At 41.0% G+C, this 13430-nt stretch overlaps 1 protein-coding gene across 1 annotated transcript in view; it reads left to right on the top strand.

The window, feature by feature from the left end:
• The window catches only part of COL4A1 (collagen type IV alpha 1 chain), a 144501-nt gene that overhangs the window by 93368 nt on the left and 37703 nt on the right, over positions 1-13430 (top strand). The window contains exons 27-31 of the mRNA XM_081312673.1: positions 2291-2383; positions 2482-2586; positions 6022-6119; positions 11206-11356; positions 12125-12238. Coding sequence (XP_081168799.1) covers positions 2291-2383; positions 2482-2586; positions 6022-6119; positions 11206-11356; positions 12125-12238 — 561 coding nt within the window. The remainder of the gene's footprint in view (positions 1-2290; positions 2384-2481; positions 2587-6021; positions 6120-11205; positions 11357-12124; positions 12239-13430) is intronic.

Genomic DNA, 13430 nt, shown 5'->3' with positions numbered 1-13430 from the left:
TATAAATGGAATTAAAATAAAAATAAATAAAAATAAAACACACTCTTCATGCAGCTATTGTAAAAACAACTAAAAGTACATTGTTATATAAAATTTACATTACACTACAAATAATTACATCTTTAGCAATACACTTTATTTCTATTTCTTTATAGTAGAGATTTTTCAAGCTGCAGGAATCATGTATGGTGCTAAATATACAGTCTTTACAAATATGGATATACACAGTAATAAGGATAGTTGGTGGAAATGATCAGGGAGGTGGTGAACTCTCTTTCACTAGATATATATCTAAATGGAGGCTAGACAGTCATCTGTCAGGTTTGCCTGAATCTGGATACCTAGAAAGAGTGCGGGTTGGATTCAAAGTGAGCCATTCCAACTGTAGATTCAGAGGGTTTTAGTTTGTCAAATGATTGATTGATAGGCTGCTGGCAATATGGAACAGAGCAGTAGCAAGGAGAAAATATGTGGTTGGAGTGTGGGGACAGAGCATTTATAGCGGAAGCAGCCTAGGGCACATCTCAGATCTGTTTAGTACTCATATTCCTTCATTATTATGTTGCTCTTGATTTTGCCATTTTCCTTAAAGCTTTTCCTTACAAAAAAAAGCATTTGAATTGCACTCCAACCTAGATAAAATCTAATGTTTTCATGTCTTCTATTCCTACAGTATAATTAATTCAAGTACTTAGGATTTGTATTTTGGTATAGTTACAGAATTAGGACTAGACTGAATAATACCCAGGTAGCAGGACTTGCATTGGATTTCATGGACAGCAAGCAGAAGCCCTTATTGCTGTACTGGAAATTCATGTGACAATGGCCTCTTCTCTATTCAAAGAATAAGGGAAATGGTTTTAAAATGTTCATGGTGATCCAATATCTTTGTCAGTTATTATATGTCAGTTATTATCTACTGTATTTCCTTTGTGATCATGGAAAATGCTCGCTCTCTCTCTCTCTCTCTCTCTCTCTCTCTCTCTCTCTCTCTCTCTCTCTCTCTCTCTCTCTCTCTCTCTCTCTCTCTCTCTCATATTTATATAGCAGTCTATCTCACATAAAAGTGGTTGAGAAACTGTACAGTAGAAACAAGTTATTTCCAGAAGTATAAATGGAATCTTTGGGCCATATTGGGAAATAAATTGATTTTGATAATGAGACTCATATTGATGACTCTAACTCTTTGAAAAACTTTTGCTTTGAGAATTGCTGTTAAATCATTGTACCATCATCACTTTAAATCAACTGGTATGAAATCTTATTTTAAGATTTTTTTTCCTGACTTTAAATCAAATATGGTCTTTCCAAGCCACAGCAGTGGAGATATATTCAGCTTAAGCGTGTTCTAACATCTCAGTATGTACACACCTGAGTTGTTCCTTGCTTGATAGAATCTATAACATATCTCTATCAAAAGCTCAAGAATATTGACATTTCTGGCATATGTCAGATATGAACTAAAGAATTAGAATTTCCAAGAAAGCCACAGCAATGACTTCAGATCCTTAAAAATCATAGAATCATCTAAAAATTTGAAATTAAGGTTGCTTCATCAGAGAAATTCAATTTAGGGAGTAGTGGACTCTCCAAAGAATGTATATGAAAGGATGGATATGAGATTTTTTTTTAGGCTGGAATTGTAAAACATTGAAGGACTCACTGACACATACAATGGTCATGTGATCATTTCATATTTCTCTGGGATAGTAGAATCATAGAATCATGAAGCTAGAAGGAATCTTAAGGTCTTCCAGTCCAACCCCCTGCCCCCTGGATAAATGGTTGTCCTATCTTCTCTTGAAAACCTTCAACGATGGAGCACCCACAACTCTGAGATGCAAGTTGTTTCATTGATGGCAACCTGTCCCATTAATAATATATTATTGTATACTAGTAGATTTATGAGAAAATCTGTAAATGTTAAACATATTAATGTTATGTTGAATTATATACCAAAGCTTTGGACATTAAAGATGGGTTTCTTACTATAAATAAAGGTATTAATAAAAATGAGGAAAAATAGTGTGTTAAGTTTATTTCCCTGTATGTTAATCTTTACATGCTATCCAAAGAGAAGACCTAGTGAGTTGAGCAGGATTTATTTTCTGCTTAACCAATATAAGGTTGCAGCCTACATTACTTTTCTCATTAATCCAGAGGTACTACAAATTCCTGTTGCAACTGTTATATAAGTGAAAATAAATATTAGGAGTTAAGTTATACATTCTGAAAAAGTAGATGATGTATTTGTTAATTTGGTATACCTTTTTATATATTTACTTACAAGGTCCCAAAGGTGAAGCTGGACGTGTCATTTCTCTGCCTGGTCCCCCAGGGGCCAGAGGTTTTCCTGGACCTGCTGGAAATCCAGGTCTCCAAGGTATTTTGTTGAGTTATAACGTGGAGAGGGTTCTTAATTGTTCCATGATTCGTTTTCATCAGAATAACACATGGCTCATTTTGTACCTAACTCCATAGGTGACAAGGGAGAACCAGGGATCGCAGGAAGACCTGGTCTGCCAGGTGAAAAAGGTCTGGCAGGTCCTCCAGGAATTGGATTTCCTGGCCCTTCGGGGCCCCCAGGTATTATCTTACTTATACCATAAAGTGAATGACTATTTGAAGAAGATAAATAGACGATAGCCAAAATTTCAGAAATCCTTCCTTCTGTGCTGGAGATGGAGCCAAAGCAAAAAATTCCAAATATATTTTAACTGATGAATATCAAAGAAATCGATGGGGTTGGATAAGCTAACAATGTTTAAAAACTTAACAGTATGTCAATGTTATTTTGATTTTTTTTAAAAAAGGATTTCAAAGAAGCTTTCCAAACCCAAGCAAATTCAGTCCATTTCCCGTGCTTTCTTTCTGTTCAATATACTATAGACTGATCTGCTCCCACTTTATATAGCAATAGCATTTAGGGTTGTATCCTGTACTACCCAATAGTGCTTTACACCACTCTCTGGATGGTTTACAATATTGAAGCATTATTTGCACATTGCCCCCAATAATCTGGGTCTTCATTTTACTGAGCTTGGAAGGATGGAAGGCTCAACCTCAAGCCATGTCAGGATCAAACTCCAGGCTGTGGGCAGAGTTTGTCTGCAATTCTTCACTTTAATCACTGTGCCACCAGGGCTCCTTATGAGATTAAATTTTGTTTTGTCTCTATACGTTTCTTCTTTAAAATATTTTTAATCAAGGGTCATGAAAAACTGGGAGAATTGGCTTTGTTCTTTAGTGACTGAGCCCTTCCCCGGGGCCTGGTCTGCCTTATCCTCATCCTCTCCTGAAAGTAAAGGCAAACTGCACAGATAACTGATGTTTCAATTGGCTTTGAAATAGAATTGCTCTGGCACATGGTGTAATGTAAGTAATCCACTTTGGTTCAATTTCTCAACAATCATCACATGAATTGTAGTCTGGGAAACTGGCTTAGAAAACTCCCACTATCTTATTGAGCATATCCAAGCCAATGCTAGGATGGGTATTCCAATCCTTCAAATGAAGTACTTCACAACATTTTGGATCCTTTAAAGTAGCTCATCTTTTTCCAGGCTTCTGCTGTTTTGAAAGCAGCAACTGACTGTTTCTAGGTACACATTTGCACTCAGCCTCTTGGGTTGACAGTCCCATATGTTGAGGAACAGAATGGGACGTTTAGGCTCCCACCATTGGCTGCCCCCACTTTGGCTCCAGCCACTTGCCTCAGCCCATTGACAGCAAACTTTCCTTCTCCACTGGCATTTTCCCTGGCCAACTGGTCCCTGGCCCTTTGGCCCTCACCCTTCAGCCCGGCCCATTTGCCCAGACACCATTTGTCCTGGATGTTTCGGCAGTAAGTGCTGGTGCTGGCAGTGCTGGCAGGAAGGGGAGGTGGCAGGGCATCAGTGGTATTTTCTGCCGCCCACCCCCCACACCGCTGGCAGCAACACACAAGCAGTGTTTCCCTGTCCCCCCTGCACTGCCAGAAGCAGTGCTTAGCGCTGATGCCTGCCCCCCCCCACACCTCACAGCCCCCAGTCACCCTTCCCAGCACCATCGTTGACCACTGCCAACCGATTGGCTGGTGGCTTCTTGTCCTGTGGAGCAAAACACCCAGGAAAAACGGTGTCTGGACAAATGGGCCAGGTTGAAGGGCAAGGCTTGGAGGGCCAGGGGCCCATTGGCCAGGGAGAATTGCTGGGGAAGGCCCAAGCAGATGACAAAAGCTGGCTGTGAATGGGCTGAGGCAGGTGGCTGGAGGCGAAGTTGGCAAGGCCAATGGTTGGAGCCTAAAGGTCCTAGACCCTTGCAAAACACCCTCTTTTGAAGGATTACTGCAACCTTAGAAGCTAGGCCACTTAATCCTCTCTTTTGGGGCTGCTGAGAAGTCCTGTTATAGAAAGAGAAATAGCCAAGTTAAACAGAAGAAAAGAAAACAGTGTTGCCAGGATTCAGAGAGACAAATGCTCATTATTATTGGTGATTAGAGAGAAAATAACTACCATAGCTGAATGTGGCTGATAATGTTACCCTCTTTATAGCTTCATTATAATTATAGTGTTACATTCCTTTTTTCCCCCTAGTAAATCATTTGTACAATTGTTCTCAAGGGGTCATGTTAAGGATGCAGATATCAAGGTTTGCGACTTCTTAAATCTAATTGTTCCATTAAAGACCTTTTATATCTATTTTATCGAGGCAATTGTGAACATAATACAAAAAGTAAGCATAGCAAAACAGAAAAATACCTCTTTAGAACAGTTTAAATATGTGCAGCTAAAAATGGCAAATAAAACATCTTTTATTGAGCTCTGATAGCAGCATTGACAACAGACAGAAATCTCTGTGGAGGTTTCTCATCATGGAAACACCACCATCTATTATTTTTATATAATAATCATACAAGGAAAAGGGCTTTGGTGGAAGTTCTTAAAAATAAGCAGGTTGATGAAAGAGAGGGTAGGTAAACCTTAAAAAACAAAGGTTCAAAGCATTTTCTTTCATTTGCCATCAGTCCAAATTTTATTTATTTATCAAATTTTAAAACAGCCCATCTCCCTCACAGAGGGACTCTGGGGTTGTACAAATAAAATATTAAACATAAAAACATTATATAAAATTTAAAAAGAGGCGGGTGAAGTTAACAATTACATAAAAGGCGACAACAGGGTCTTTCAAGATGCTAACCAGCTCCATGGCTGCCTGCTTCTCTATACATCCCAAGCAAGGTGACAGAGCCATGTTTTTATGCCTTTCTGGAAGGCCAGGAGAGTGGGCTCCACTCTTGGGGGTGATGGCCACACAGGATGGACTTTGTAATACTTGCAACATAGTTTTTGTAGTACTGTTGCACTGGCAAAATAATATGGGTTTTTTTGCATTTTAAATTCGCATTTTGAAAAAGCATATATTTTCAAATTGTATTGCTAATAATTTGCCACAAACCTTAACCTTCAAGAAAAGCCTTTCTTTCAGAAACCACAACTGGCAGGAGAGCATTTGATAGATTGTAGATAACAGTTTCATTTTTAGCTGTTCTCAAACCTCCATGAACAAAGCAAGTATTCAAGCCCAACCTTGGGAAGCACAAGAATGTATTTTACCCATTCTGATGTTTTCCCTTGCAAATATTTTTTAACTTTTATTCAGAATACAATGCTCTTTCCTATGGCTATGCTCATATATTATTGGATGCTTTAATTCTTGTGATGTAACTGGACCGATGATGTCTTCTAAACCAATCAACTTTTACTTTGAAGTTCTTTGTTGTGCTGATTATGAAAGTAAATCTAAGCCATTTTTCCAGGTTTCCCCCTTTTCACAGGGAGACCCCACTTTATCAGAGTACTCTAATAAATTGCTTTTAAATGATTTTCTGACTTGTTACTTATTGGAAAAGGTAAGCCAAGGTAGAACCTGGAGCCAGATTTGGCCAACAGGGCAGAATCTTATCTTTCCATTAGGTTTCTGACACAATTGGGTGTTTGGCATGATATAGGCAAATCTTTTACATTATTGTGCATCTTGTAGGCTTTCCTGGTCAGCCAGGTCCACAAGGTTCAAGAGGAGAGAAGGGAGAACCTGGTTCCCAAGGTGTGCCAGGGGCAGCTGGAGCCAAAGGACAGAAGGTAAGTGCCAGACCTTGGATACTGATGAGGACCTTCTTTCGTACCACCAGGCAATAGAAACCATGCTCTTGGAAGCTGTAGTTCCCCCACCCATTCTCTGCTTTTAAGCGAGGCTTTAAGTATTTTTTTTTTGTAAGATTAGTTTTTGCTATCTTTTTTCAAAAGGTTAGGGATGGCTGAATCTGGTTTTGATTTCTTTCTACTTTAATTTTTTCCAAAGATCATTTTCCTAATTTGTACATTTGTTTATGCTTAATTTTAGCACAGTGTATAAGTTCCTGCCTCAGCTAGTACTCCCAAGAAAGCAGAACTCTTGAAACAGGCATTGTTTCAACCAGGAACTTTTACTGAGAGTCAGTGAAAGAAAAGCAAAGCAAGATCTGAGGAATTCCCATGTAAATTGTTACATTAAAGTTTCCATTCACAAACCCCTCCCCCTAGGGTCCAACTGTCCAGCACTCCACAGGTGTGAAGTTGTTATGGAAACCAGAATGATAAGGGACAGTTCCCAGACACTGTGTGTTCTTTTTACAATGGCTCGGAGATAAGGCAGATGGTTCCTGGCAGATTCCTCCCCCTCTTCATACCCAAAGTAATACATCAAAGGTAGAGAGAACAAAGTAAAGGAAATACATCTGTGGGCCCTCCTCCCAATAGACTGAAATCTCCCCCCTCCCATCAGAATGGTAGAGCCCTGAAAATATGATTATAAAGAGGTCCTGATACAGTAGTACCTTGGTATTAATTCATTCTGTGACAGGTATTAAAAAGAATGAGTCCCAGACAAACCATATGACTTACCATGTAACCCTTTGTTTTGGCTGGGAAGAATTTTATATCTGTCCCTTTTCCTATGTCAGCAACCTTCTCAACATGTCCAACTTCCTGTCCACCCTCTGTAGTCATCCCCCTCCTTTTGCAGCAACCTTCCCAGCATGGCTGACTTCCTTTCCATTCCCCACAGTTGTTCCCCCTCTTCCTATAGTTGTGTGTTGCGTACTAAACAAAGGCCAAGCACTGGCACATTTTCACATCAAAATGCATCACAAACCAAATTCAACAAGTTTTGAAGCAGTGACATACTGAAGAAGCACTGTAAACAAAATAAAAAGGTGCTTTCACCATTTTTCATAATGTCTTTTTTTGCATTGCACATTTTTGCCTTACTCAAATATTTGTTTATCTTGACTAATTTGAATTAGATAAATTCATTTTAAAATGCTACCTCAATTATTTCTCTTCCCTTCCAAAATTGTTATCTTACATTGAGAACCACACTTAACATGGCTCTGCTCTTCCAGAGTTTACATACTAATCCTATGTTCACACTAGGGTAAAATCTTGTGCAAAACAGGGACAGATTTATTTCTTAACAATGAAGGACTGAGTACTATAGTAATATATGTGTAAGGACCTGCCTCAACTAGGTCTACCAAGAAAGAGAAGGAGCCCTCTTCTTTGGGAATTTCAGGTGTCCCTCCCTCCAATCGACTATGGGGTTCTACTTTTAACCATGTTAGCCCCAGCACTAGCGGCCACTCTGTGCCAAGGGCCATGATAAATGATAAAGTCTCTGAGTGGCTTCCCATTATTAAGTTCAGGGCCTTGGTGGTGAAACTGGCCAGGAGCCCACCTGCGTTGGACCCATTGAGTTGGCAGAAGGCAATGGGAGTCTTCAGTCTCCTGAGAGGTGGCCCCATCTTCCCCACCAGCTTTGGGCTCATTAGGCAGCGAGTATACCCTGAGTCCAGCAGGGCTGCCAACATTATTTTCTTCCCAGTGCCCAGTATGAACAGTTCTAGGGGCACCGTTATTGGATCGATCGACCCACTTACCAAGGGGTTGTCATTGTAGTCGCTCTCTGCTGCTTCCAAGTCATCGTCCGGTGGGGTCAGAGCTTAACCCTCTGCCCCATTGGGCCAGGGGAGCTCCACGACCTCTGCAGTCCTCAGTGCCAACTCCTTTTGGTGTGGCGCAGCTTTCATTGATCTCTCACTCAGCTGATGGTCTCGTTTTTTCACTGGTGTTTTGCTGCAACAGTCAATTGCTCAGTGGCTGTCAGAACCCATTCCTGGAGGGGTGGATCTATCTCATTTCTTTCCTAATTCATTTCTTTCTGAGGGTTCTGCCATTCTCCTGGGGGGGAGGGGGGAAGGCTCTGTGCATATGTTATTCTAATTTGCTACAATATATCCTTTACGCTGTTCCTACATACTTACTCTTTGAACTGTCTCTCCCTTGATGTTACCTTGGGGTGAAAAAGGAATGTGCCTCTGGCCATCTGGCTTATCTCTCACTCCTTTCCCACAGCAGACCCACCTGGGGATTGGCCCATTCCAACTGACCAGATGAACTATTGAGGTGGGGGTTATGCTTGGGACTCTTTTAACCTATTGATCTGAGCGGGAAACCCTCAGATCCTGCCTGCTATCAACTTCTCCTAATAAAAGTTCCTTTTGGAAAGAAACTGTTCCAAGAGTCCTGCTTTCTTGGGATGAGGCTTTGACCTGGGCCCTGACAGTAGCCTTCTTTTCTGCATTTGAAGCAGGTAGTGGAGCGGGGTTGCCCCTGTGGGGTTGTTGCTCTTTCTCCTCTCATCTCTGGCTGCGGCTTATTTCCCGGTCTCACAGATGCTTGCATTGATCTATTTCCACCTCTTCTGCCAAGACGCACCAATCATACAATTTCCCAGGGGCTCCATGTGTCACACAGGCATTGTACAGGTCTTCACTGAGCCCACCCTGGAAACAACTCGCCAGGATGTCTCCTGGCCAGTTTAGATGACTGGCCAGCTCTCGAAATTCCTCTGTGTATTCAACTACCGGTCATCACCCTTGCTTCACCATTTTGATGCAGTCATGGGCTTTCTGATCTGCAAGGCAGTCTTCAAACTGCCATGAATCGGTTGAAATTCCTCAGCTCCAGGGCAATGCAGTTGTACAAGGTCACCATCCAGTCAGCTGCACTATCCTCCAGGGCCAGGGTAACTGCCCTGACTTTCTCCTTGTCCATTGGCAGCATCCTCCCATAAACTTCCATGCAGGTGAAGATCTGGGCTAGGAAGAACCACAATCACTTGGGATTTCCATTGAACTTCACCCCCAGTGGTATCAGCTTCACTTCCACGGGCTGGGGTAGCCCCTCTCTGGGTCTTTGGGGAAGGTGTGCTCTCTGTGGGGCTGCTGCAGTGGGGGCAGCTGGCATTGCCATCTTGGCTCCTCTCCATCAGCTTTTTCTTCTACTTCCTCCTCCAATCCTGGATGACCCTGCAACTGGGCTTTCAGCTCCTCAAAGGACTCCTCATGTACTCCATACTCTGTTTCAGGACTGCTTCCAACAGCTCTGATTTGGGATCCACTTTCCCTTTCTTGGGAGTAGGCTCTGGATTTTTCTTTTTTGCCTTTTTCTTGCTACTGCCTAGGGTGACGGTTACTTTCTGAGCTCTTCTTTCCCAGTCTTCCTTTTTTCCAACCCTGAGCAACCACCTAGCTTGATCACTCTCCACAGAGTCCCACTTCTCCCAGATCGCTGGAAGTGCCTTCCTTGGGGTCCACCTGGGTGATGGCTTTAGTCCAGGTCTCTGTTTCAGCCTCTTCCACTTCGCTGGCAGGAAGGGACAGGTCAGTTGCGACCCACCTTGGTAGGGCCGCTGCCTCTCTGGGTTGGGCACTATGCAGACCTCACTTTATGTAAAGACCTGCCTCAACTAGGTGTCTGAAGGAAGCAAAACACTTGAAACAGGCATTGTCTCAAAAGGAACTTTTTATTGAGAGTTAGTGATAGCAAGAAATCAAAGCAAGGTCTGAGGAATTAGCCTGCGCAAGCAGTATATCAAAAGCAGTTTTCTATACTTCCCCTAGGGTCCCACTGTCCATTTGAATCTTCATCAATCCACAGGTTGTATATTGTTTCGGTAACTGGCTCCTTTGGCATACTCTTCAAGATCTCTCTTGGTTTCATTTCCCTCTGGCTCCAGGCGCAAACCATCTTGCAGATAAGGGTGATGGTATTCTGGCGCATTCCTTCCCCTGGGGAAGGAATGCATGGCATGTGCAAAGCAAAGCATACTGTATAACCCCACATTGGAATCCCCCCTCCCAACAGAATGGCATGCCCAAAAAATGGTTACAGAATAGTAATACATTTATTTGGGGATCTGACATAATGCAAGCACTGAATAAAGGTGTGGCAAAAGTATTAATGTCACTTTCTTTGTGGCCTACATATCTGTGTATGTTATCTACCTATAGTTGTCTTCTGCTTACTAAATGTGGTCAGCAAGACTCAGTTCTGCCCCAACCACATTCTGCCTTGGAAGGGTCAAGCTTTGCCAATGTGCCTGCCAAGATTTGCATCCCTCCAAACCCAGTAGGGCCTTTCAAATCTCAATTGACTCAAGTGAATTAGTTTCCCCTCAAAGCTCAGTGTGAAACAGATTGCATCATGCTCTTTTCAAATTTCAAATTCAAAATTTCATATTCAAATTGTATCAGGCTTATTGTGAATTATTTAAATTCTCCCACACTTCCTTGTATACTAGGTTTTCCACATACTGGACAATATTGTCAGTCCTCAAATGGAAATTAAGTAGAAATATTGGAACACTGTTATCATGTTGCCTGTATTCCTTCTTTTCACTAGGTTAGACATACCCAATTCCTGCAACCATTCTTCATGTTTTAGCCTGCATTAATAGATATATAATGATATATCCATTATTCATAAATGTCCATTAAATTAGAGAGTATATAATCTGCAGTGGCTTGATTGATATTATGTTTATATCATTATATCAAGGTCCCTTAGAATGAGGTTTCACTCTCTGCCTATTTAATTAACATTCTAACTGCTAATAAAACTGCCTAATTGATTCCATTTTATTGACAGAAGACAGTATTTGTAGCTCAGGGTTGACATGTGAAGTCCTTGGTGCTAGCGCTCATGATGTTACCTAGTTTGGTAATGAAATATCTGTAAGAAAACCACCAGGTATCAAGGACCCCACATGATTCTATTTTACTGGTTTGTTATGCGTGTGTGCATTTCACATTCTTCTCAATAATTCTTTATTGATGTATGTATTAAGGGTGAAGCTGGATTAGGTCTCCCAGGTACTAAAGGCTTTCCTGGTCCCCAAGGACGAGATGGTATTCCTGGATCAAAAGGTGACCAGGGACATCCTGGTGTGCCAGGGGACAAAGGACTTCCTGGCGTACCTGGTCAGCCAGGATCTCCAGGTAAGGCTGCCCTGATTAGCTACATTTTTATGATACAGGGTTTCTTTCCCTATGTATGCCATACCTTTTGTAATTAAAATAATGTCAGCCCTGCCTCAGCCTGGATTCCTAAATAAAAACGATCCTTGGCTCCATTTGTTGCAAAAGGTACAGTTTTATTAGAAGTCAAGTGAACTTCAATAAAACAAAGTCAGAATTCAAATTTGGGCGCCAAATTCCCCAAGTGTAATGTTTCTCCCCCTTACTGGCCTCCCTCACCCAATCAGTCCCAAAGGAGATGTTTTTGAAATGGTCATCTTGAGTGCGAGCTGTTATGAAGCCGCATTCCATTTTCAGCTGTCTGACCTTGATGCTGTGTCTTAGGAAGCCACAGTGAACAGTGAACCCTCTCCCATCCAGAGTCCATGGCAGTCCAGTACCAGGCACAGGCGGTGAGGTAGCAGTGCTGACAAACTGAATGGTGTAATACCTCTCTGGAATTTTACATGGCTTAATAAAGCTTATTACCTCTTGAATATTTCTTTTGTTATCTTTTATATGAGAGGTCACTTTTATTCCTCCCTGTGTTTTTCAAAGTGTGACATGGGAAGTACCCTTTTGACTCTGTGATTACTATATCTCATAATTCTTTCTAAGCTATGTAGGACTTTCCTTTAAAGTGTTTATCACAGTATAAAGGGCCTATAATTAGTGTCTATAAAGACAAATAACCTTTGAAATGAATAACATGCAAAGTAACTGGCTATGCTTGTTTATTTTTCAAATTAGGTGAACTGGGTCCTCCTGGATTACCAGGTGTACGGGGCTCCCCTGGTGAACCCCAAATGGGCTCTCCTGGCCCCCCTGGCCCTCCAGGACAATTTGGGCCTCCAGGACCAATAGGTAACCTATTCATTTGATTCCATCACCATTAATGTTGATAAATTGAAGACTTAAGTTAACCTATTTTGAAATGTATCTTGCACATTTTGTGTGGTTTGATGAAAGGCATCAAAATTCATATTTCTAATTTTTATTAAACATCTGAACCTGAGGAAAATCAGACATTGGGACATGGAAACAAGTGGGACAAGGAAACAAGCCAACAAATGTTTTATTTCATCAATGAACCTTCGGTCTGTGGGACTTTTGGTCCCACATTTGGTCTGTGGGAACAGAACATCTTGAAAGAGTAACTAATCTTATGATTATTTTCTGAGTCAAATCAGAGAAGAAATGCTCATGTTTCTGCAAATGATTGGTATGTATTAAAGAGAAAAATAGTTAGCATTTTCAGGTTCAGAACGAACACATTGGATACTGGAAGCTCTGAATAATTTTTCAGGCAGTCTTAATGGTTGAAGAATTGTTCACATATCAACTGCTGGGGTCACTGTCCAAATAGTTAATTGCTCTTTTATTTGGGAAATTAGTAAAATAGTAACATGGAGCCCTGTTCAAAATAGACACTATTTCCTGTGTAGATGCTACCCCTTGTTCCATTATATTTCAGATATAACAAATATCCTTTGTGAGTGTCTGGAAGAACAGAAATAAAGGGCTGTTCTCAGATCTTCAGTTTCAGTGGAGACATTCCATTATCGGTGTTTCTCAGAGGCAGATTCTTAGTTGTGTGGGTGTGAAGGAATCCACTAGATTCTGCTCAGGCTGTATGGTCAATAAGCTCCCTTTCTTATCCTCACTCTGTATGTCCTTAAATTATCTCTAGCACGGTTATTATAAGTTAGTAAGTTCATATTAGTACTTCTTAGTTAATTTCTAATTTTCACCTATCAAGGAATCTATAACAGATAGAGGCAGTTTGGAGTTTAACAACTGGATTTTATATTTCCAGATCGGGCAGGTATTAGTGTCACAAAAGCATTGGAAGATACTTTGATAACAATCTACTATCACTTCCTTATTTGAAAAAAATTCCAATGTAGGATTAGAAGATGCTTTAGAAAATGCCTGTAGATTTTCTAAGATACAATATAAACACTATTTTTTCCTTTTCATCACAAGCACTTTTACCCTCATTTTCCAGCTCATTTTATCTGATAAAGACTTCTTAGAAACTTACAAGAATGAGAGT

This window comes from Vipera berus, assembly GCF_964194415.1.
Source record: "Vipera berus genome assembly, chromosome: 1".
In the NCBI taxonomy this organism is placed as follows: Eukaryota; Metazoa; Chordata; class Lepidosauria; order Squamata; family Viperidae; genus Vipera; species Vipera berus.
This window is presented reverse-complemented; position numbering and strand designations above follow the sequence as displayed.